Source organism: Tachysurus fulvidraco, chromosome 14 (genome assembly GCF_022655615.1).
Source record: "Tachysurus fulvidraco isolate hzauxx_2018 chromosome 14, HZAU_PFXX_2.0, whole genome shotgun sequence".
In the NCBI taxonomy this organism is placed as follows: Eukaryota; Metazoa; Chordata; class Actinopteri; order Siluriformes; family Bagridae; genus Tachysurus; species Tachysurus fulvidraco.
The window spans coordinates 2,282,064-2,300,121 of record NC_062531.1 but is presented as its reverse complement, the minus strand read 5'-3'; the positions used below and the strand labels follow the sequence as shown (position 1 = coordinate 2,300,121).

At 43.5% G+C, this 18,058-nt stretch overlaps 1 protein-coding gene across 1 annotated transcript in view; it reads right to left on the bottom strand.

Annotated features, from left to right (window-relative positions):
• notch2 (notch receptor 2) overlaps positions 1-18,058 on the bottom strand; it is a 63,310-nt gene that overhangs the window by 10,263 nt on the left and 34,989 nt on the right. The window contains exons 3-22 of the mRNA XM_047823085.1: positions 14,063-14,328; positions 13,386-13,727; positions 12,134-12,256; positions 11,121-11,354; positions 10,655-10,810; positions 9,813-9,998; positions 9,532-9,645; positions 9,233-9,346; positions 8,898-9,131; positions 6,366-6,476; positions 5,296-5,488; positions 5,017-5,162; positions 4,548-4,661; positions 3,790-3,909; positions 3,541-3,693; positions 2,722-2,950; positions 1,696-1,897; positions 1,422-1,575; positions 958-1,142; positions 550-682 (exon numbers count right to left, since the gene is read on the bottom strand). Of these exons, the coding sequence (XP_047679041.1) occupies positions 550-682; positions 958-1,142; positions 1,422-1,575; positions 1,696-1,897; positions 2,722-2,950; positions 3,541-3,693; positions 3,790-3,909; positions 4,548-4,661; positions 5,017-5,162; positions 5,296-5,488; positions 6,366-6,476; positions 8,898-9,131; positions 9,233-9,346; positions 9,532-9,645; positions 9,813-9,998; positions 10,655-10,810; positions 11,121-11,354; positions 12,134-12,256; positions 13,386-13,727; positions 14,063-14,328 (3,509 nt within the window). The remainder of the gene's footprint in view (positions 1-549; positions 683-957; positions 1,143-1,421; positions 1,576-1,695; positions 1,898-2,721; positions 2,951-3,540; positions 3,694-3,789; positions 3,910-4,547; positions 4,662-5,016; positions 5,163-5,295; positions 5,489-6,365; positions 6,477-8,897; positions 9,132-9,232; positions 9,347-9,531; positions 9,646-9,812; positions 9,999-10,654; positions 10,811-11,120; positions 11,355-12,133; positions 12,257-13,385; positions 13,728-14,062; positions 14,329-18,058) is intronic.

Sequence of the window (18,058 nt, the reverse complement as noted above, 5' to 3'; positions counted from 1 at the left end):
AAAAACTAACATTAAACATCATAATATATATATATATATATATATATATATATATATATATAAAAACATTATATATATTGATGTCCTTTATATTCGTGAACAGATAATCTGCCTCCCTCCTGTCTTGAAAGCTCCTATTGTCCATCTTTCGTTTGGACATTTTTGTGGAGGGTGAATTAACTTGCCCGATGTGACTGTAACATGGTTGTTAACGACTGTCAACAGAGAATGAGGGGCGCTTGCTGTTCATGACTATGGGTCAATACAGTGGCAAGGCATTCTGGGATTTGTAGTATTAGCGGAGCATGCGGCTAGTCAGCTATAATGCACATCTGATATGATCTCGCGGGACAAATATAATTACACTGCGGGCCAGAGTTTGACACCCCTGATCTAGACTGATGTTCTGCTATAAATTTTGTTCACATTCTGTACAAGACTTTCACAATCTGAAACACCTCTGTGCGTGTTTGTGTGTATGTATGCATGTGTGTGCATGTGTGTGTGTGTGTGTGTGTGTGTGTGTGTGTGTGTGTGTGTGTGTGGTACCTTTGGTTCCAGGTGGACAAGAGCAGTAGTAGTGGTTCTCGAGGTTGATGCAGGTTCCTCCATGACGACACGGGTTTGAGTGACACTCATTGACATCGTACTCGCAGTTCACCCCCTGATACCCTGGTTTACACTGAGAGAGACACGGAGAAAGAGAGAGAGAGAAAGAGAGAGAGAGAGACAGACAGACAGACAGAGACAGACAGAGAAAGAGAGAGAGATGGTACAGTTACCATACAGTCTTATCACAACACATTCATTATATATATATATATATATATATATATATATATATATATATATATATATATATATATATATATTAGTTTTAAATAAACAAGCTATACAAGTGGCTTATTTATTATTTAAACATGATGAAGGAAACTTCATGTATTTGTATTTTTTTACCTGGCAGTCATATCCTCCCTGATAGTCCACACATGTCCCTCCATTCCTGCAGGGACTGGACAGACACTCATCGATACCCATCTCACAGTAGCTGCCTGTCCAGCCCTGCTGACATAAACAGTAGTGTGTATTATCCTTGTTTCTACACACTCCAGCATTCTGACACAGCTGCTCCACTGCTACACCTGAAAAACAACACACACACACACACACATACACACATACACACACATACACACACATACACACACATACACACACACACACACACACACACACACACATACACACACACACACACACACACAAACCATTACCTCTCAGTACAGCAGATGCCTAAAATCTTCTCACTTACTCAGAAGAGTTTATTTAACTCTTGGGTACGAGTCATAAGAGAGAGATTAACGTTAGCATGTTGATAAACAACGAGATGAAGGTTTCAGTTCTGAGATCATCTAACAGACCTTTCTTGCTTGCAGCATTTTGACACAAAATGTTAGGGATGTCACAGTAGAGGCCGCTCCAGTCCTGAGGACACCGACAGCTCCACGTCGTCCCCTGCTGCACGCACTCTCCACCGTTCCTACACTGGATGTTTTTGCACAGATTCGCCATCGACTGTAAACACATGCAAAAAATCATAATGTCAAAAATGGAATCAGATCAGCTGTGTCACATATTAGAAAGACATATTCATGAAAAGTAATACTGTGTGTATGTGTGTGTGTGTGTGTGTACCTGGCAGAGTCGGCCGGTATACTCCATAGGACAGGTGCAGTGGAAAGTTCCCAGGCCGTCCGTGCAGGTGCCGCCATTTTTGCATGGCTGAGATTCACACTCGTTGATCTCGTACTGGCAGAACGAGCCAGTGAACCCGGGACGGCATCGACAGGAGAAATGGTTTATGCCATCAACACATGTGCCGTTATTTAGACATGATCTGCAGAGAGAGAGAGAGAGAGAGAGAGAGAGAGAGAGAGAAAGAAAGAGAAAGGGAGAGAGAGAGAAAGAAAGAGAGAGAGAGGGAGAGAGAGAAAGGGATGGAGAAAGGGAGAGAGGGAGAGAGAGAGAGGGAGAGAGAGGGATAGAGAGAGAGAGAGGGATAGAGAAAGGGATTGACACTATCTCCTCTCTTTCTCTCTCCTCTCTTCTCTCTCCTCCTTTCTCATCTCCCTTTCTCTTCTCTTCTCTTTCTCTCTCTCTTCTCTCTCTCCTCTCTCCCTCTGTCTCTCTCTCCCTCTCTCTTCTCTCCCCCCTCTCCTCTCTCTCTCTCTCTCTCTCCCTTCTCTCTTCTCCCTCCCCTCTCTCTCCTCTCTCTCTCCTCTCTCTCCCTTATTCTCCCCTATAGTGTGAGAGAGAGAGAGAGGCTTAAAATACTCCTCAGCACTATAATCAGGTCAGATGATGCAGTCTAAAAGATCCAGAAGGAGACTGAGACGTTTGTTTACAGTTAAAATGCTGCACACTGACCGTCATTACAGTGTCAGACTAAATGCAAATAAATTCTGTAAAGCCTACAAACCTTTAGAGAGTATGACGTTTCTACATGAACATCAGTGAGCTAAACAAAACTCAGTTAATACACATCAGTTGTCTGTATGATCAGTAATCACTAGTATTTGTGCAGACTCGTGGGGAAATTAGCAGGTCTGGTTTTACTGAGCATCTTTGGGAGACTTTTGCACATTACAGTATATTTTGTTATAAATAATATGTGTTGTTATCTACCTGCTCTAGTTGGAATTAAAACTGTACGGCACTTACGTCTCTGTGCATTCGGGGATGTTGCGTTCGCAGTTGATGCCGGTGAAGCCGGGCTTACACTGGCACGTGTAGCTGTTGACAAAATCGGTGCATTTTCCTCCGTTCCTGCAGGGGGTGCTCTCGCACTCATTCACCTCCTCCTCACATCGCTCGCCAGAGAAACCCGGCCTGCACTCGCACGAGAACCGACCCACTTTGTCTATGCACGAGCCACCGTTGATACAGGGGTCTTTAAAAAGATGCGGCAAGTAATTCATTTTTTATAAATAAAACAATGACACATCATTTAAATTAAACAGTGCTGAACGATCGCACGCGTCGATTAACACGTTTTCGATAAATTAAGTGAGCAAAAGAGAGCAAGGGAGAGACAGAAGAGGAAGATGAAGAGAAACAATGTAGAGAGGGAGAGAGAGAGAGAGTTAGAGAGAGTGTGAGCAAGAGAGAGAGATAGAAAGAGAGAGAGAGAGAGAAAGATGAACAGACATGTGAAAGAGAGGGAGAGAGAGCAAGCGAGAGCGAGTGCAAAAGAGAGAGAGACACAGACAGAGAGAGAGAGAGAGAAAGAAAGAGCGAGAGAGACAGAGAGAGATGAACAGACATGTGAAAGAGAGGGAGAGAGCGCAAGAGAGCAAGCGAGAGAGAGAGCGCAAGAGAGAGACAGACAGAGAGAGACACAGAGAGAGAGACAGAGAGCAATAACAAGAGAGGGAGAGAGAGACACACACAGAGACAGAGAGACAGACAGCACAGTGTGTGTGTGTGTGTGTGTGTGTGTGTGTGTGCGTGCGTGTGCGTGCGCGTCTACAGTCTACTCACTGGAGCTGCAGTCGTCGATGTTAGTCTGGCAGTTCACACCGCTGTACCCAGGCTGGCATCTGCACATGTAGCTTCCCTGGTTGTTCAGACAGTGAGCACCGTTTAGACACGGGTTCTTCTTACATTCGTCCACGTCATCTGTACACTGGGTTCCTACACACACACATACACACACACACACACACATTTTAAAACCTACTAAAACAGCCACTCAGGAAGAACATTTTCCATGATACTCAGCACACACACCTCGCCAACCGCTGGGACACTTGCAGGTGTAGGAAGTGTAATCCGATGACGGCTGACACACGCCTCCTCTCTGACACGGCTGAGTCGCACACGGCATCAACTCTTGCTCGCAGTGCCTCCCTATGACAACGTAAGGATTGACATGAGAATAAAGGAAGCTTGTTGTAAGAATTCTGTACATGAGGCGTGGCTCATTTTGGTTAAAGGGAGTAAAGTCAAAAAGTCTGAAGCCAAAAAAGTAACCCTAGGTAACGTAAGGTTATATGTCATCCAAATGAAGCTGACAGTAAATATTCCATCCTTTTTCTTCAGTACAAAGACATAATGAGACTAAATTATGTTATTATGCAGCATTTCACTAACATCTGTCGATCATAAACATTATCATGACCACGTGTACACGTGAAGGCGCTCGTGTCTCTGTGCTTTGTATAGAGATGATTTATTTTGTGTAATCAGACGTGTTTACAGCAAATGTGCATCATTATGTGGCAAAAGTTTTCTTTTTCTTAAGCAGAGTGTGTGTGTGTGTGTGAGAGAGAGAGAGAGAGAGAGAGAGAGTGTGTGTGTGTGTGTGTGTGTGTGTGTGTGAGAGAGAGTGTTTGTGAGAGAGTTTGTGTGTGTGTGAGCGAGTGTGTGCGCGAGTGAGTGTGTGCACGAGTGAGAGTGTGCGCGAGTGAGTGAGTGTGTGTGAGTGAGTGAGTGAGTGTGTGTGAGTGAGTGAGTGTGTGTGAGTGAGTGAGTGTGTGCGAGTGTACCTGTGTAAGGCAGCAGGCAGTGGCAGCTGTAGCTGTTAATTCCATCGATGCAGGTGCCTTTGTTCTCACAGGGGTTCAACTGACACTCATTAATATTTATCTCGCAATTCACACCTGAGAGAGAGAGAGAGAGAGAGAGAGAGAGAGATGTTCAGTAGTCTTATAATACTTTATCTACATGGCAGGTCACCTCTCATGATATTGATTATTAGCTTGGGGTGAAGACTAACACAGAAAATAGTCACACTAGTGGAATTTAGCTGCATCATAGCAGCAGTGATGAAAACAAAAAACATGAAGTTCAGTTACACAGATTCTAAAATCCACTATAATAATAATAATAATAACCTGACGTGACAAAGGGAGGCACAGTGGATGCACATTGTCCATAAAATGCAGTGATACATAGTTTATTAAACACACTTGTGTACTCACACACACTCACACACTCTCGCTCGCTCGCACTCACCAGTGTAGCCGTGCAGGCACTTGCAGGTGTAGGTGTTCATGCCATCCTGACAGCTTCCTCCATGCTGACAGGGGTTGGACTCGCATTCGTTCTTCTCCTGATCGCAGTTCTGACCCTCGTATCCAGGGAAACACACACAGTGGTAACTACACACACACACACACACGATAAGAAAATGCACACAACAGCACGTTTAGTGAACTAAAAATAATGAAAGTTAAGATTCTTTTATCAAACTGCTCGTAAAAGAGAGTTTGCGTAAATAACATGGACTCGTACCCGTTTTGCTTCTCCTCACACTTTCCGTTGCGGCACGGTTGAGGTGCGCAGTGATCCGCTCCGGAGTGGCAGAGCAGGCCGTGAGTCCCAGGTGGACACTGACACTCGAACCCATTCACTTTATTCACACATGTTCCTCCACTGAGACACGGGTTTGAGCTGCACTCGTCTATCTCCACGTTACACCGCTCACCTGACAGACACAGGCACAGAATTAGGTGAAGGGGAGAGAGAGAGAGAGAGAGAGAGAGAGAGAGAGAGAGAGAGAGAGAGAGAGACAAAGAGAGAGAGAGAAATGCACTGAACAAGGTGGTATAATAAGAAAGAACGTTAAAGATAAAGAAAGACAGAAAGAGAAAGGAAGAGATGAATTGAGTGAAAGCAAAAGATGAACAAAGGAGAGAGAAAAAGTAAAATAAAGACAGAAGAAGTAAAATCGAGGAAAAAGAGAACAAAAGGATAGTAAGATAATAGGAATGGAATAAGAAAGAAAGAGTGAGAGAAAGTGATATGCAGAAAGGTGAGATTAAGATGATTGAAAAAAAGAAGAAAGGAGAAAAACTAAGGGGGAAAAATCAGGGAGAGAAAAAGACAAAGTAAGAAAAAAGAAAAGGAGTGAAATAGAGGCACTGAGAATAAGATGGAGTAAGAGAGAGAGAGAAACGATTAAAGATTAAGAAACGCAGGAAATGAAAGGAAGCGATAGATACTTATAGGATGGGGAGAGAGAGAGAGAAATGCAGGAAGGAGGAATAAAATAGGGATGTAAAAAAATAAACACGAGAAGAACAGAGAAAAGGAAAGATGAATGAAGAAGTACAAGAAATGAAAGGAAGAGATAGAGAGGCGAAGAATGGATTGAGAGAAGGAGGAAGAGAGAGCTGTAGGATAAAGGACAAAGAATAAAGATAGAATAGATAGAGGGAAGGTTTGACAAATAATAAGGCCAGAAGACAGAGAAAGAGAACAAAAGAAAGTAACTAGAAATAGAGAGGGAGAAGGTAGATAGAGGAAAAGTGTGTGTGTGTGTGTGTGTGTGTGTGTGTGTGTGTGTGTGTGTGTGTGTGTACCTGTGTATCCTGGATCGCACACACATTTGTACTTGTTAATTCCGTCCTTACACACACCGTGCTGACACGGGTTACTCAAACACTCGTTGGTGTTGTGTTCACAGTTCACACCTGAGGAGAGACAAATAGGACTTAAATCTCACATAATCTCAGAGACGAACAAGCAGAAAGACCTGAACGGCCTGTTTTAGAGTCCACACACACACACACTCATCCCATTATTTCCAGGTTGTTACACACCTTTTATCGTTAATGTTCATTCATTAGTTTTAAGACAATAAAATACTGGCATGTAAATATTTTTTCTTTTGTTTTAAAAAACAAACATTTTTCCTTCTCAAGACTTAAGATTTAAAATGTGTCCATAGTTTCTCTTATCCATAACTGCATGTGTTGATGAAAGGAAGTCATAATTATTTATTATAACAGAATTAAATGTGATAAAACACCTGAACTTGATCAATATAAAGTGCAATTCTATGAACATCCACTAGGAGGCTTAGCCGGATTGCTGAACACTCACTCTGCTGCCCCCCCAACACACACACACCCCTAGTCAAAGAACATCAGCTTTGAAACCCAAACTTACACAACACACACACACACACACCACACCACACAAACACACACACCACACACACACCAAGTCAAAGAACATCAGCTTTGAAACCCAAACTTATACAACACACACACACAACACAAACACACACACCACACACACAAACACACCACACACACCTAGTCAAAGAACATCAGCTTTGAAACCCAAACTTATACAACACACACACACACACACACACACACACACACACACACATACACACAACACAAACACACCACACAAACCTAGTCAAAGAGCATCAGCTTTGAAACCCAAACTTATACAACTGCACGGAAAGTCCCTTAGAACATGGTTTAAATATTAAATCATCATCTTTCTAACCCAGAGAGCAATCAACAGAACATGTTCTGGAACAAAATCTCATTGGCTAGAAGCAACTAAATATTTCTAATTACTACATAAGGCTTTTCTTCTTCTGGAAGCAACGATTGAGGTAAAAGAGGTCATTCGAAACATTTCGTGATATAAACTACCTTAATGATAATTAGACCCATCGTATGTAGTTAGTTATGTTGGGTACATAGTGTTATAGAGTTATACTGTCGTGTATCTTTACTATCACGCTACAGTCGATAAGAGTTCTTTTTAGAACCTTTTGAGCGCAGTGATTGTTCAGGAAGACTCTACCGACGAGTAATCGACGATTAAATGACATCAGTGACCGGCGGAAGACCCTCGCTTGTCCCCGAGACCGTGTGCTCTGTCTAACCACTGATGACAAGAGCAGAACTCCAGACAGAGTTAACCTACAGAAGTCTCCTGGACCAGACAAAGTTCCTGGCAAAGTGCTCAGCCAATGAGCATAACAGCTAGTGTAGCTCTTTACTTTCATCTTCAACATTTCCCTAAGCAGTGCTGCTGTTCCTACATGCTTAATGTCCACCACCATCGTCCCCGGGCCATGACGCGCTTCGAGAGGCTTGTCGTGAGATACATCAAGACCCTGCTGCCACCTTCACTGGTCCCAACAGCACCATGCATGATGCCATTGCCACAATCCTCCATCTGCCCTCATACACCCGTACAGAAAGGCACTTCTGTACGAACGCTATTTATAGACTTCGGTTCAGCATTCAACACAATCGTCCCTCAGTGACTGACTGAGAAGCTGAGCCTGCTAAGCCTAAACACTTCCCTCTGCAACTGGATCCTGGACTTCCTGACTGGGAGACCTCAGTCAGTCCAGATCGGGAACATCATCTCCACCACCACCACCACCACCACCACCACCACCACCACCACACTGAGCACTGGGGCCCTGAGGGCTGTGTGCTCAGTCCACCGTTGTTCACTCTGCTGACTCATGACTGTTAAGCAACGCAGAGCTCAAACCGCATCGAGTCCGCAAACGACATGACCACGGTTGGTCTTATTGGCAAGAACAACCAGTCAGCATAAAGAGAGGAGCTACAACAGCTATCAGCCTGGTGTAGAGCCAACAACATTTCTCTGAACATCCACAAATCTACGGAGGACACAGAGCGACTATGCTCAGATCCTCTGTGGAGATCAGGAGCACCAAATTCCTTGTGGAGAACCTGTTTGGGAATCACGCCGTCTCGGATCGCAAGACCCTGCAGCCGATAGAGGGAAGTGGGACTCTGATGATGTTCTCAGCTGTCCTCACTATCACAGACATTTACTGATACGACGCACGCTGCATCCACAAAGCCACCAGCCTTGTGGACGACCCCACACACCCCTCACACCCCCTCTTCATCCTGCTATCACAGATGTACACAAGATGTTTACAAGAATCCTTTTCTTGCTATTTTACGTATTTGTCCTGTCGCATATCGTATCATCTGTTGTCTTGCACTGTTTGCACGAGGCTGCACACTTGCGATGCAAATATTTGGCCATTATTCTTTAAACATTTGCATAAGTGTATCTGCGTGTGTGTGTCTCACCAGAGGTTCCCGGCAGGCAGTTGCACTGGTACTCGTTGACACGATCAACGCAGCGCCCTCCGTTCTGGCACGGGTCACTCTGACACTCGTTAATCTGCTCATTGCAGATCTGACCCATGTAACCTGGTTCACACTCGCACGTGAACATGGCGATGCCGTCCTTACAAGTGCCGTAGTGACAGCGCTTCGGGTTGCAGTCATCGATGTTCTCTGAACACAGCGGGCCAGTGAATCCTAGACAGGGTTAAGAGAACTGATGTATTAGTTCCTTCTGGGTATGTGTTTGTGTGCGAGTGTGTGTGTGTGTGTGTGTGAGAGGGTGTGTTATGCCGTACCTTCCGCACACTCGCACTCATAGCCGTTGGGCTGGTCAATGCACTTGGCTCCGTTTTGGCACGGAGTGCTGGCACATTCATCGGTGTCATACTGGCACATATCTCCTGTGAATCCTGATGATGTGTATAAAACACACACACACACACACTTGCTTAAAGCACTTCAGTCAAATCACAGACACCATTACTAATAGTTTCAGATAAGGACGTCAATATCAAGCATCAAAAAACACTACAAGTACAAGTGTGTGTACAAGTGTGTGTGTATGCACGCATGTGTGTATGTGTGTGCTTCTCACCCTGAGGACAGTCACAGATGAAGCGGCTGACTTGATCCTGACACTTTCCGTTGTTGAGGCACGGTGAGCTGATGCACTCGTCCACTTCGTTCTCACAGTGGAGTCCTTGGAAACCTATGTACACACACAGACAGACAGACAGACAGACACACAGACAGACAGACACACACAGGGAAAGGTCAGTGTGCAAAATAACAAGCAATTATATGTAGTAATATGCATCCCAGTGTGTGTGTGTGTGTGTGTGTGTGTGTGCGCGCGCAAGTGCAAATGTTCCTCACCTGGCATGCAGATGCAGGTGTAATCGCCAATCTGGTCCAGACACGTGGCGTCATTCTGGCAGGGGTTTGAGCCGCACTCGTTCACGTCCTGCTCGCACCGGGGTCCCGTGTATCCACGTGCACACTTACAAATAAACGAGCCGGCCGTATTCTCGCACGTGCCGCCGTGCTCACACGGATTCGGCCCTGATAAGATACGTGCAAATGTTGACCATTAAACAACAGAATAAAAAGATGATGATGAAGTAAAAAAAAAAAAAGGAAACCTTTAAAAACAACACCTTTGGAAGAATGAACCTGAAGTTTGATTATTTACCGTTACATGTTTCGTTCCTTTTATACAAACGTTTAACTATTATATGTCACACTTTTATCTGTTTCTAGTTATTCCTTAAGTTCGTTGGAAGGTCTGACAAACACTAGTTTAGTTCCTCTTCTGAAACCTCTTTTTTTGTCTCATGCAAAATGTACCCGTTTTTTTTTGTTTTTTTTTTTGATCAAACTTTTATATTATACACAAACTGCTTGTAGATTTTATCAGTTCGTTGCTACCGATCTGTCGAACACGACTTTTTCCTCTCCGTTCAGGGAAACCTGTTGAAATTCTTGCCTGTGAAACCTGCACACATGCTGCAGATGATTGATTATTTATTAAATGGAAAACAACGTGCTACAGGAAGCCTTTATCTCTCCTGCATCTGACTGTGAAGAGTTCATTAGGAGTTGAAAGATACCTCACTATGGAAATGGTTTAAAGCTAGAGAGAGAGAGAGAGGAGATAACAGTTTCACAGAAAATAACGAGATAACATGATGGCAGAAAGACAAACGCGTCGTCCTCACCGATGGTGCACTCGTTGACATCGTCATTGCAGGTGTTGCCTTTGTATCCGAAGGGGCAGTTGCAGTTGAATTTGCCGTTCAGAGGATTGGTGTCACATTGAGATCCTGCCCTGCAGGGGTTACTAATGCAGGCATCATCAATGTTACACAGCAAACCTGCATAAAGAGAAAAATCACACACACACACACACACACACACACACACACACACACACACACACACACACACACACACACACACACACACACACACACAGTAAAGTCGAGGCCAAAATAGTCGAGGCCAAAATAAGTCTTCTGTATTTTCGTATAATCGTCTGTATTTTTTTTTTCTAGCAAGATAAACTAGTCGTTCGCTCAAACACGTAGTTGATTTATTAGTTGTTTACATCACTTTTTATTCAGGAATGATGTGTGAACCGGATCGAACCGATCCGACTCTGATTCGGACGCTGAGGAGCCTCACCGGTTTTGCCGAATGGGCAACTGCAGAAGAAAGAAGCGACGCGGTCGATGCAGGTGGAGCCGGCGGAGCAGGGACCGAGAGCACAGTCGTCGATGTTCTCAGAGCAGTCCGGCCCACTCCAGCCGTTCACACACACACAGGTGTAGCCGCCAGGCATGTTACTGCAAGTACCACCGTTCTGACAGGTGTTGGGCTGCAGGCGACACTCGTCCACGTCGTCTGTGCAATCCTGACCTGAGGGAATGTCAGCGACGAAAAAGGTCATGAATCTGTCAATCCTCCTTTCTGTCATTCACTCGCTCGCTCGTACGCACACACACAGACACACTCACTCACAGACACACACACACTCACTCACAGACACACTCACTCACAGACACACACACACTCACTCACAGACACACTCACTCACTCACAGACACACTCACTCACTCACAGACACACACACTCACTCACAGACACACACACACTCACTCACAGACACACACACACTCACTCACAGACACACACACACTCACTCACAGACACACACACACTCACTCACAGACACACACACACTCACTCACAGACACACACACACTCACTCACAGACACTCACTCACTCATTCACTGACACTCACTCATTCACTGACACTCACTCATTCACTGACACTCACTCATTCACTGACACTCACTCATTCACTGACACTCACTCATTCACTGACACTCACTCATTCACTGACACACTCACTCACAGACACACTCACTCACAGACACACTCACTCACAGGACACACTCACTCACAGGACACACTCACTCACAGGACACACTCACTCACAGGACACACTCACTCACAGGACACACTCACTCACAGGACACACTCACTCACAGACACTCATACTCATTCACTCACTCACACACACTCGTACTCATTCATTCACTCACACACTCACTCACCCCTGTTTTAATTTCTTTCCCTCTCTTTTTCACACACATGCTAAAAGGATAAAAATAAAAATCCCACTGGAACGTACCAGTCCACTCAGGAGGACACTGGCAGTTGTAGGTGTTCACTCCATCCATGCAGGTTCCTCCGTTCTGACACTTATGATCCGGACAGTCGTCGATGTTCACTTCGCAGTTCGTTCCATTAAAACCTAATCACACACAGACAGAGGAACGGAAACAGGCACCGGTTTATTTCAGATATAAATCACATGAAATCCAAATCCTGTAATTGCCTCTTACGTTTTCAGTGTTTTATCATCTCACCCCCCCACAACACACACACACTCTCTCTCTCTCTCTCTCTCTCTCTCTCTCTCTGACACACTATCTCCCCTCCTTTTTTGTCTACTTCTGACAAGTAATCATACTTTATTAAACATTCATCACTCTCTCTGGCGGGTTTTTTTTGTGTTAACTCGTTTTCCCACAGCTTGGGTTTTGGGCCTCGGGGAAGACGCTGGTCACGGCTTGCTGCCTCGTTGTGCCAACACACTCGCCTTTAAACTCGAAACTCAGGGGAGGAATTTGTGCGTTTGAACTCCTAACACTTGAGTGACACTCTCAGCACCGAGATAAAGGGAGCAGGAAGTGAGGTTAAATGTGAACGCTAATAATAACAAAATACAAGCCAAGATAAAACATACACAGCACCTTCTTCACTTAACACACCGACACACAAGGAAACAAGACGAAAATAAAACACAAAAAATACTAAAAATACAAATAGCAAGAAATTCACCAAAATTGCTAATACTAAAAAGAATCACAAAATTAATAATACTGCTAATAGTCAAACTACAACAATTATTATTATTATTATTATTATTATTATTATTATTATTAATAATAATAATAATAATAAATAAAATTAAATATACTTTTTTCTTATAGTTTTTTCTCTTCTGTTTTTTCCCCACTTTCTTTCTTAGGACTGTTATTATTATTATTATTATTATTATTATTATTATTATTATTATTATTATTATTATTATTATTATAGTTCTCCTTTCCTCCTGTTCTTGGCATCTCAGATATTATTTTTACGTGGTCTTTATGTGCACTTTGTTCAGGAACGTTCACGAGAAACCCGATTCTACGCGTGTCATCATGCCATTGTTCGTTTCTGCTTCCTGGTTTTATGTGCTGTTTATTTTGGACTGCTTTTGATTTCTGTGTCTATCGTACGTTCCACTTTCCTATTGTTAGTAAATGCACTAATCCTCTCTGCAATTGTAGTAAACCCCCCCCCAAATATCTTTCTCTCTGTCTCTCTCTCACCTGGAAGACAGTGGCACCAGTAGGTGGTCTCGGACGTCGGCCTGCAGGTTCCGCCGTTCATGCAGGGTGACGGAACACAAGGGACGTAAGCCTTTTCGCATCTGGACCCCGTAAACTCAGTGGGGCAGTTGCAACGATACGAGCCGGGGATGTTATTACACACACCACCGTTAAGGCACAGCGACGGTTCCTGCGCGCACTCGTCCACGTCGTTCAGGCAGCGAGGCCCTTCGTAGCCGGACTGACACTTGCAGGAGAACTTTTCGTCGGAAAGAGGCGTGCAGGTTCCACCGTTGGCACACGGAGAGGAAACGCAGCTGTCTACGAGTTCACAACGTGAACCTGACGCAGAACACACACACACACACAAACGTTATTATATGTTATATTATTATTTAGTATTTAAATAAGGCAAGAAAATTATTTATTTATTTATTTATTATTATTTAAAAAAATTTTTTTTTTTTAAAGAGGCTGATAGATGGTTGGAAAGAGTGACAGAAGAACAGAGAAAAATAGACAAGAACAAACAAAAAAAAGGATAGAAAGAAAGATAGGAGGACTGAAGGGGACAAAGAGACTGTCTGTGGGACAGGGAGAAAGACAGACAGATAGAGACAAAGTACAGAGAGATGACCAGAACGTGGGACAGTGAGACAAGATGTATATAATAATACCCGTCCATCCGGGTCTGCACTGGCAGGTGTATTGGTCATTGAGCTGAAGGGAACAGGTGCCCCCGTTTTTACAGGGGTTCTTGGGGTAACACAGTGATTCGTTCTGCTCTTGGCAGCGTGCGCCGGTGAACCCGAGTGGACACACACACACAGGGTTATTGGGCAGGCCAGTGCTCGCCATCTTACACGACCCTCCATTCAAACAGTAATCCGGCTGGCACAGGTCCTTGTGGTGGCAGTATTCACCCAGATACCCCGGAGGACACCTACACACAAGGGAATCGACGGAATCAATTAAAGGAATTCAAGTCAGAAACAAATGTTGATTCAGCACATGGCACAGGAAGAAAATATTTCACTTCTAAGTAAGTGTGTGTGTGTGTGTGTGTGTGTGTGTGTGTGTGTGTGTGTGTGTGTGTGTGTGTGTAAACCAGTATGTCTGCAGGTACTGCTAAAATCGTGTCAGAATTTGTATTGTGTGTTTCTGAGCCATTATAAAGGCAAATGTTGAGAGAGAGAGAGGGGGGGGGGGGGGGGTGAGGTGTGTGTTTGCAAGTAAACCAGTCTGTCTGCGGGTAGAACTGCTGAAATTGTGTCAACATCTGTATTACGTACACTGTGCATTTCTGAGCCATTATTAATGCACTTGCCAAAAGAGAGAAAGGGAGATAGAGAGTGTGTGTGTGTGTGTGTGTGTGCGTGTGCGTGCGTGTGTGAGTGTGTGCGTGCGTGTTCCTGGAAGGTCACAGCAGGACATGTATCTGCATTGTGTTACTTCACTTCAGACCTTTCACTGTACAACAAGCAAAAGAAAAATTACACCATTGCAAAACAGCACTGGTGAAACTCTGCCATTCCATTTGTCTGTCTCTCTCTCTCTCTCTCTCTCTCTCTAAATCTACATTTGTCTCACTCTTGATCTATTCAATATTCCTTCTCCAAACTCATCCAGTTTAATCAGTAATCTCTCGTCCTCATAATCCTTAAACTCCTCTTTCTCATAATCCTCTCTCTACATAGCCATCTCCATTTCTCTCTCTGCCCATCTCACAGTTTCTCTCTTTCTCCTTCACTCTGTCATTATTTATTTCTCTCACTTTGTCCATCGGTGTCTCATTTTATCATGAAAAGAGAGACGTCATAACAGATCACGTCACACACTTGTCTGTCTCTCTCTGTGTCTCTCTCTCTCTCTCTCTTCCTCCCTCCCTCCCCCCTCACCCTGAGTCATTATTAGCTGACATTTTGTCTCCAGTATTACTCAAGCATTCCTGTAAAAAGGGAACAGAGAGCAAGTTTTACTTTGGTATTACTTGAGAAGCCGAGACACCGATAGAGAGAAAAAAAAAGTGACATAAAAGAGGAACAGAAAGAAAACTAACGTGTGATAAAACATCAGTACCCACTGGATGACATTTTTAACACCTTCCCTGGCAAGCTGTTGAGGTGTCCTTTATTTCGAATCAGGGGTTTTTTCGTCAGTTGTCACATCCTACCTGCTGCATGAGTCACCGTGACACACTGTGATGGTCTGTACAGAGAGAAGTCTAACACACTGCTACTGACACACTGTGATGGTGTGTACAGACAGACGACTAACACACCGCTACTGACACACTGCCTGAGGCAGACATTTCTGTAACAACGAGTCCCCACGATGACTGAAATACATGAACGTTCGTAACATTCAGCTTTGTTTTTGTAAAACTGAGGTTATGATTAAAGTTAGGTGGCAGGGCATGGCATTGCTAACACTCCTTATACTTTGTAACACCAATGTCTGTTTGTGTGTGTGTGTGTGTGTGTGTGTGTGTGTGTGTGTGTGTGCGCGCGTGTGTATGTGCAGAGGTTCAAGGAAATCTCTGCAGATGAGTCCTCTTACATAAACAAGGATTTGTACATGGACTTTCTTTGTTGCTAAAGGTTCTGACATGTCAATGCTCAAGAAACACACACAAACACATACACACAAACACACACACAAGATCTTAAGACTGAAAAAAGTGAAGCATAACATAATTAGTCTGTTTAAGATTAGTCCAAGTACATAGGCATGACTGTTCTTGCCTCTGTGTGTGTGTGTGTGTGTGTGTGTGTGTGTGTGTGTGTGTGCGTGGTGTCCCACTGCAGAGTGAAAACACACATCTGGTGACCTAAACCTGGGGCAGAATTGTGGATCCACATCCACTTTCCCTTTTGTGAGTAACTGAATGTATTGGCCATGTTAGCTCTAGTCCATTAAGCCACAGGTGGCTTCAAGTTAATTACAAAAGCAGATATTATGAGCTCATAATGTCACGTTTTTTTGACGTTTGTCCCCTTTGTTGAGGCGTGATTGGTAAACCAGCTGAGGGTTAAGAAAACAGTATAAACAACCCCTCAGCAAACACACACACACACACACACACACACACAGAGAGAGCATCAATAAAACCATTTTGGGAAACTTTAACCTTTTGCTCCATCAAAATTACACAAAAAAAAGGTGTAAATAAATCAACAATGAGATTTATTCTTATTTTATTCTTTGGTGTTTATTATTTGTTTAATGCTACATCTGAACAGCATAATGTTACATTACAGCGGCTATAAAGGTTCATGCTATTTTTTTAATAAACAGGACAATAAAAATAAATAAATAAATAAATAAATAAATAAATAAAAAGAAGATAGACTGATAGATAGAATAGATAGATCGATAGATAGATAGATAGATAGATAGATAGATAGATAGATAGATAGATAGTAATAGATTAGATAGATAGATAGATTCTAGAGAAGAGACTCGGTGTAGTTTAAGGTGGTGGTCTAGGGTTAAGGAGAAAGGAATGTGCAGGGATATGACCTCAGGGTCAACATGCTCGCACCTTAAACAAAGTGGAGCAGCACGACGCTCAGGACACCTGATCAAACACACAGGGCTTCAACGTAAACACACGACTCGACACTTCTAACTTTAAACACAAAGTCTGGAGAGAGAGAGAGAGAGAGAGAGAGAGAGGGAGGGAGAAAGAGAGAAAGAGAGAGAGAGAGAGAGGGAGAGAGAGAGAGGGAGAGAGAAAGAGAGAGAGGGTGAGAGAGAAACAGAGAAAGACAGAAAGAGAGAGAGGGAGAAAGAGAGAGAGGGAGAAAGAGAGAAAGAGAGAGAGAGAGAGAGAGAGAGAGAAAGAGACAAAGAAAGAGACAGAGAGAGAGAACTTTACACATCATTTCTAACTCTCTCCCTCCTTTCGTCTGTCCTTTTGCTTGCTTCATTTCTTTATTGCCTTTCACTCACCATATTATTAAAACTTATTTTTGCAACATCTTTCCTTGCTTCCATTTCACTCCATTCCTTCTTTTCTTTTCTTTCTTTTAAAATCACCCTCTCTTTCACTCTCTTTTCTATCCTTCACTCCACATCTTATTTATTTTTCTTCGCTCTGGCTTTTTACTGTTGTCTTTCCTTTCTTTCACTCTCTTCTTTTAATGTATTCCTTACATCCTACTTTCAGGACTTTTTTCTTTCCTTTCTTTCTTTCTTTCTATCTTTCCATTCTTTCTCTCTTCTTTACATTCTTTTCTGTCTTATTGCTGATAGATAAAGTTTACAACACCATTACTAACCAAACAGAAACCTGGCACAAATCACCAGCACCTAAATTCATCTATGGCTCTCTTTGTTATCCTTCATAAATCTCTCTCTCTCTCTCTCTCTCTCTCTCTCTCTCTCTCTCTCTCTCTCTCTCTCTCTCTCTCTCTCGGTGTCAGATTTCTACAGATGGTTCTCGTTAACCCCCCCACCAATTCTCACTCTTTCTCTCACTTCATTCCCTCATCATTCCCTCTCTCTCTGTGTGACCTCCCCATATCCACAGTGGGTGTGGGGCATGTGGGAGGAGAAAAGAAATCTCTCTTCATCCTGCATTTTTTCAGTCTCACTCCTCCACCTCCTCAACTCCTGAAATCTAAAAATGCTATGCCATCTCCCTCACACACACACACACACACACACAC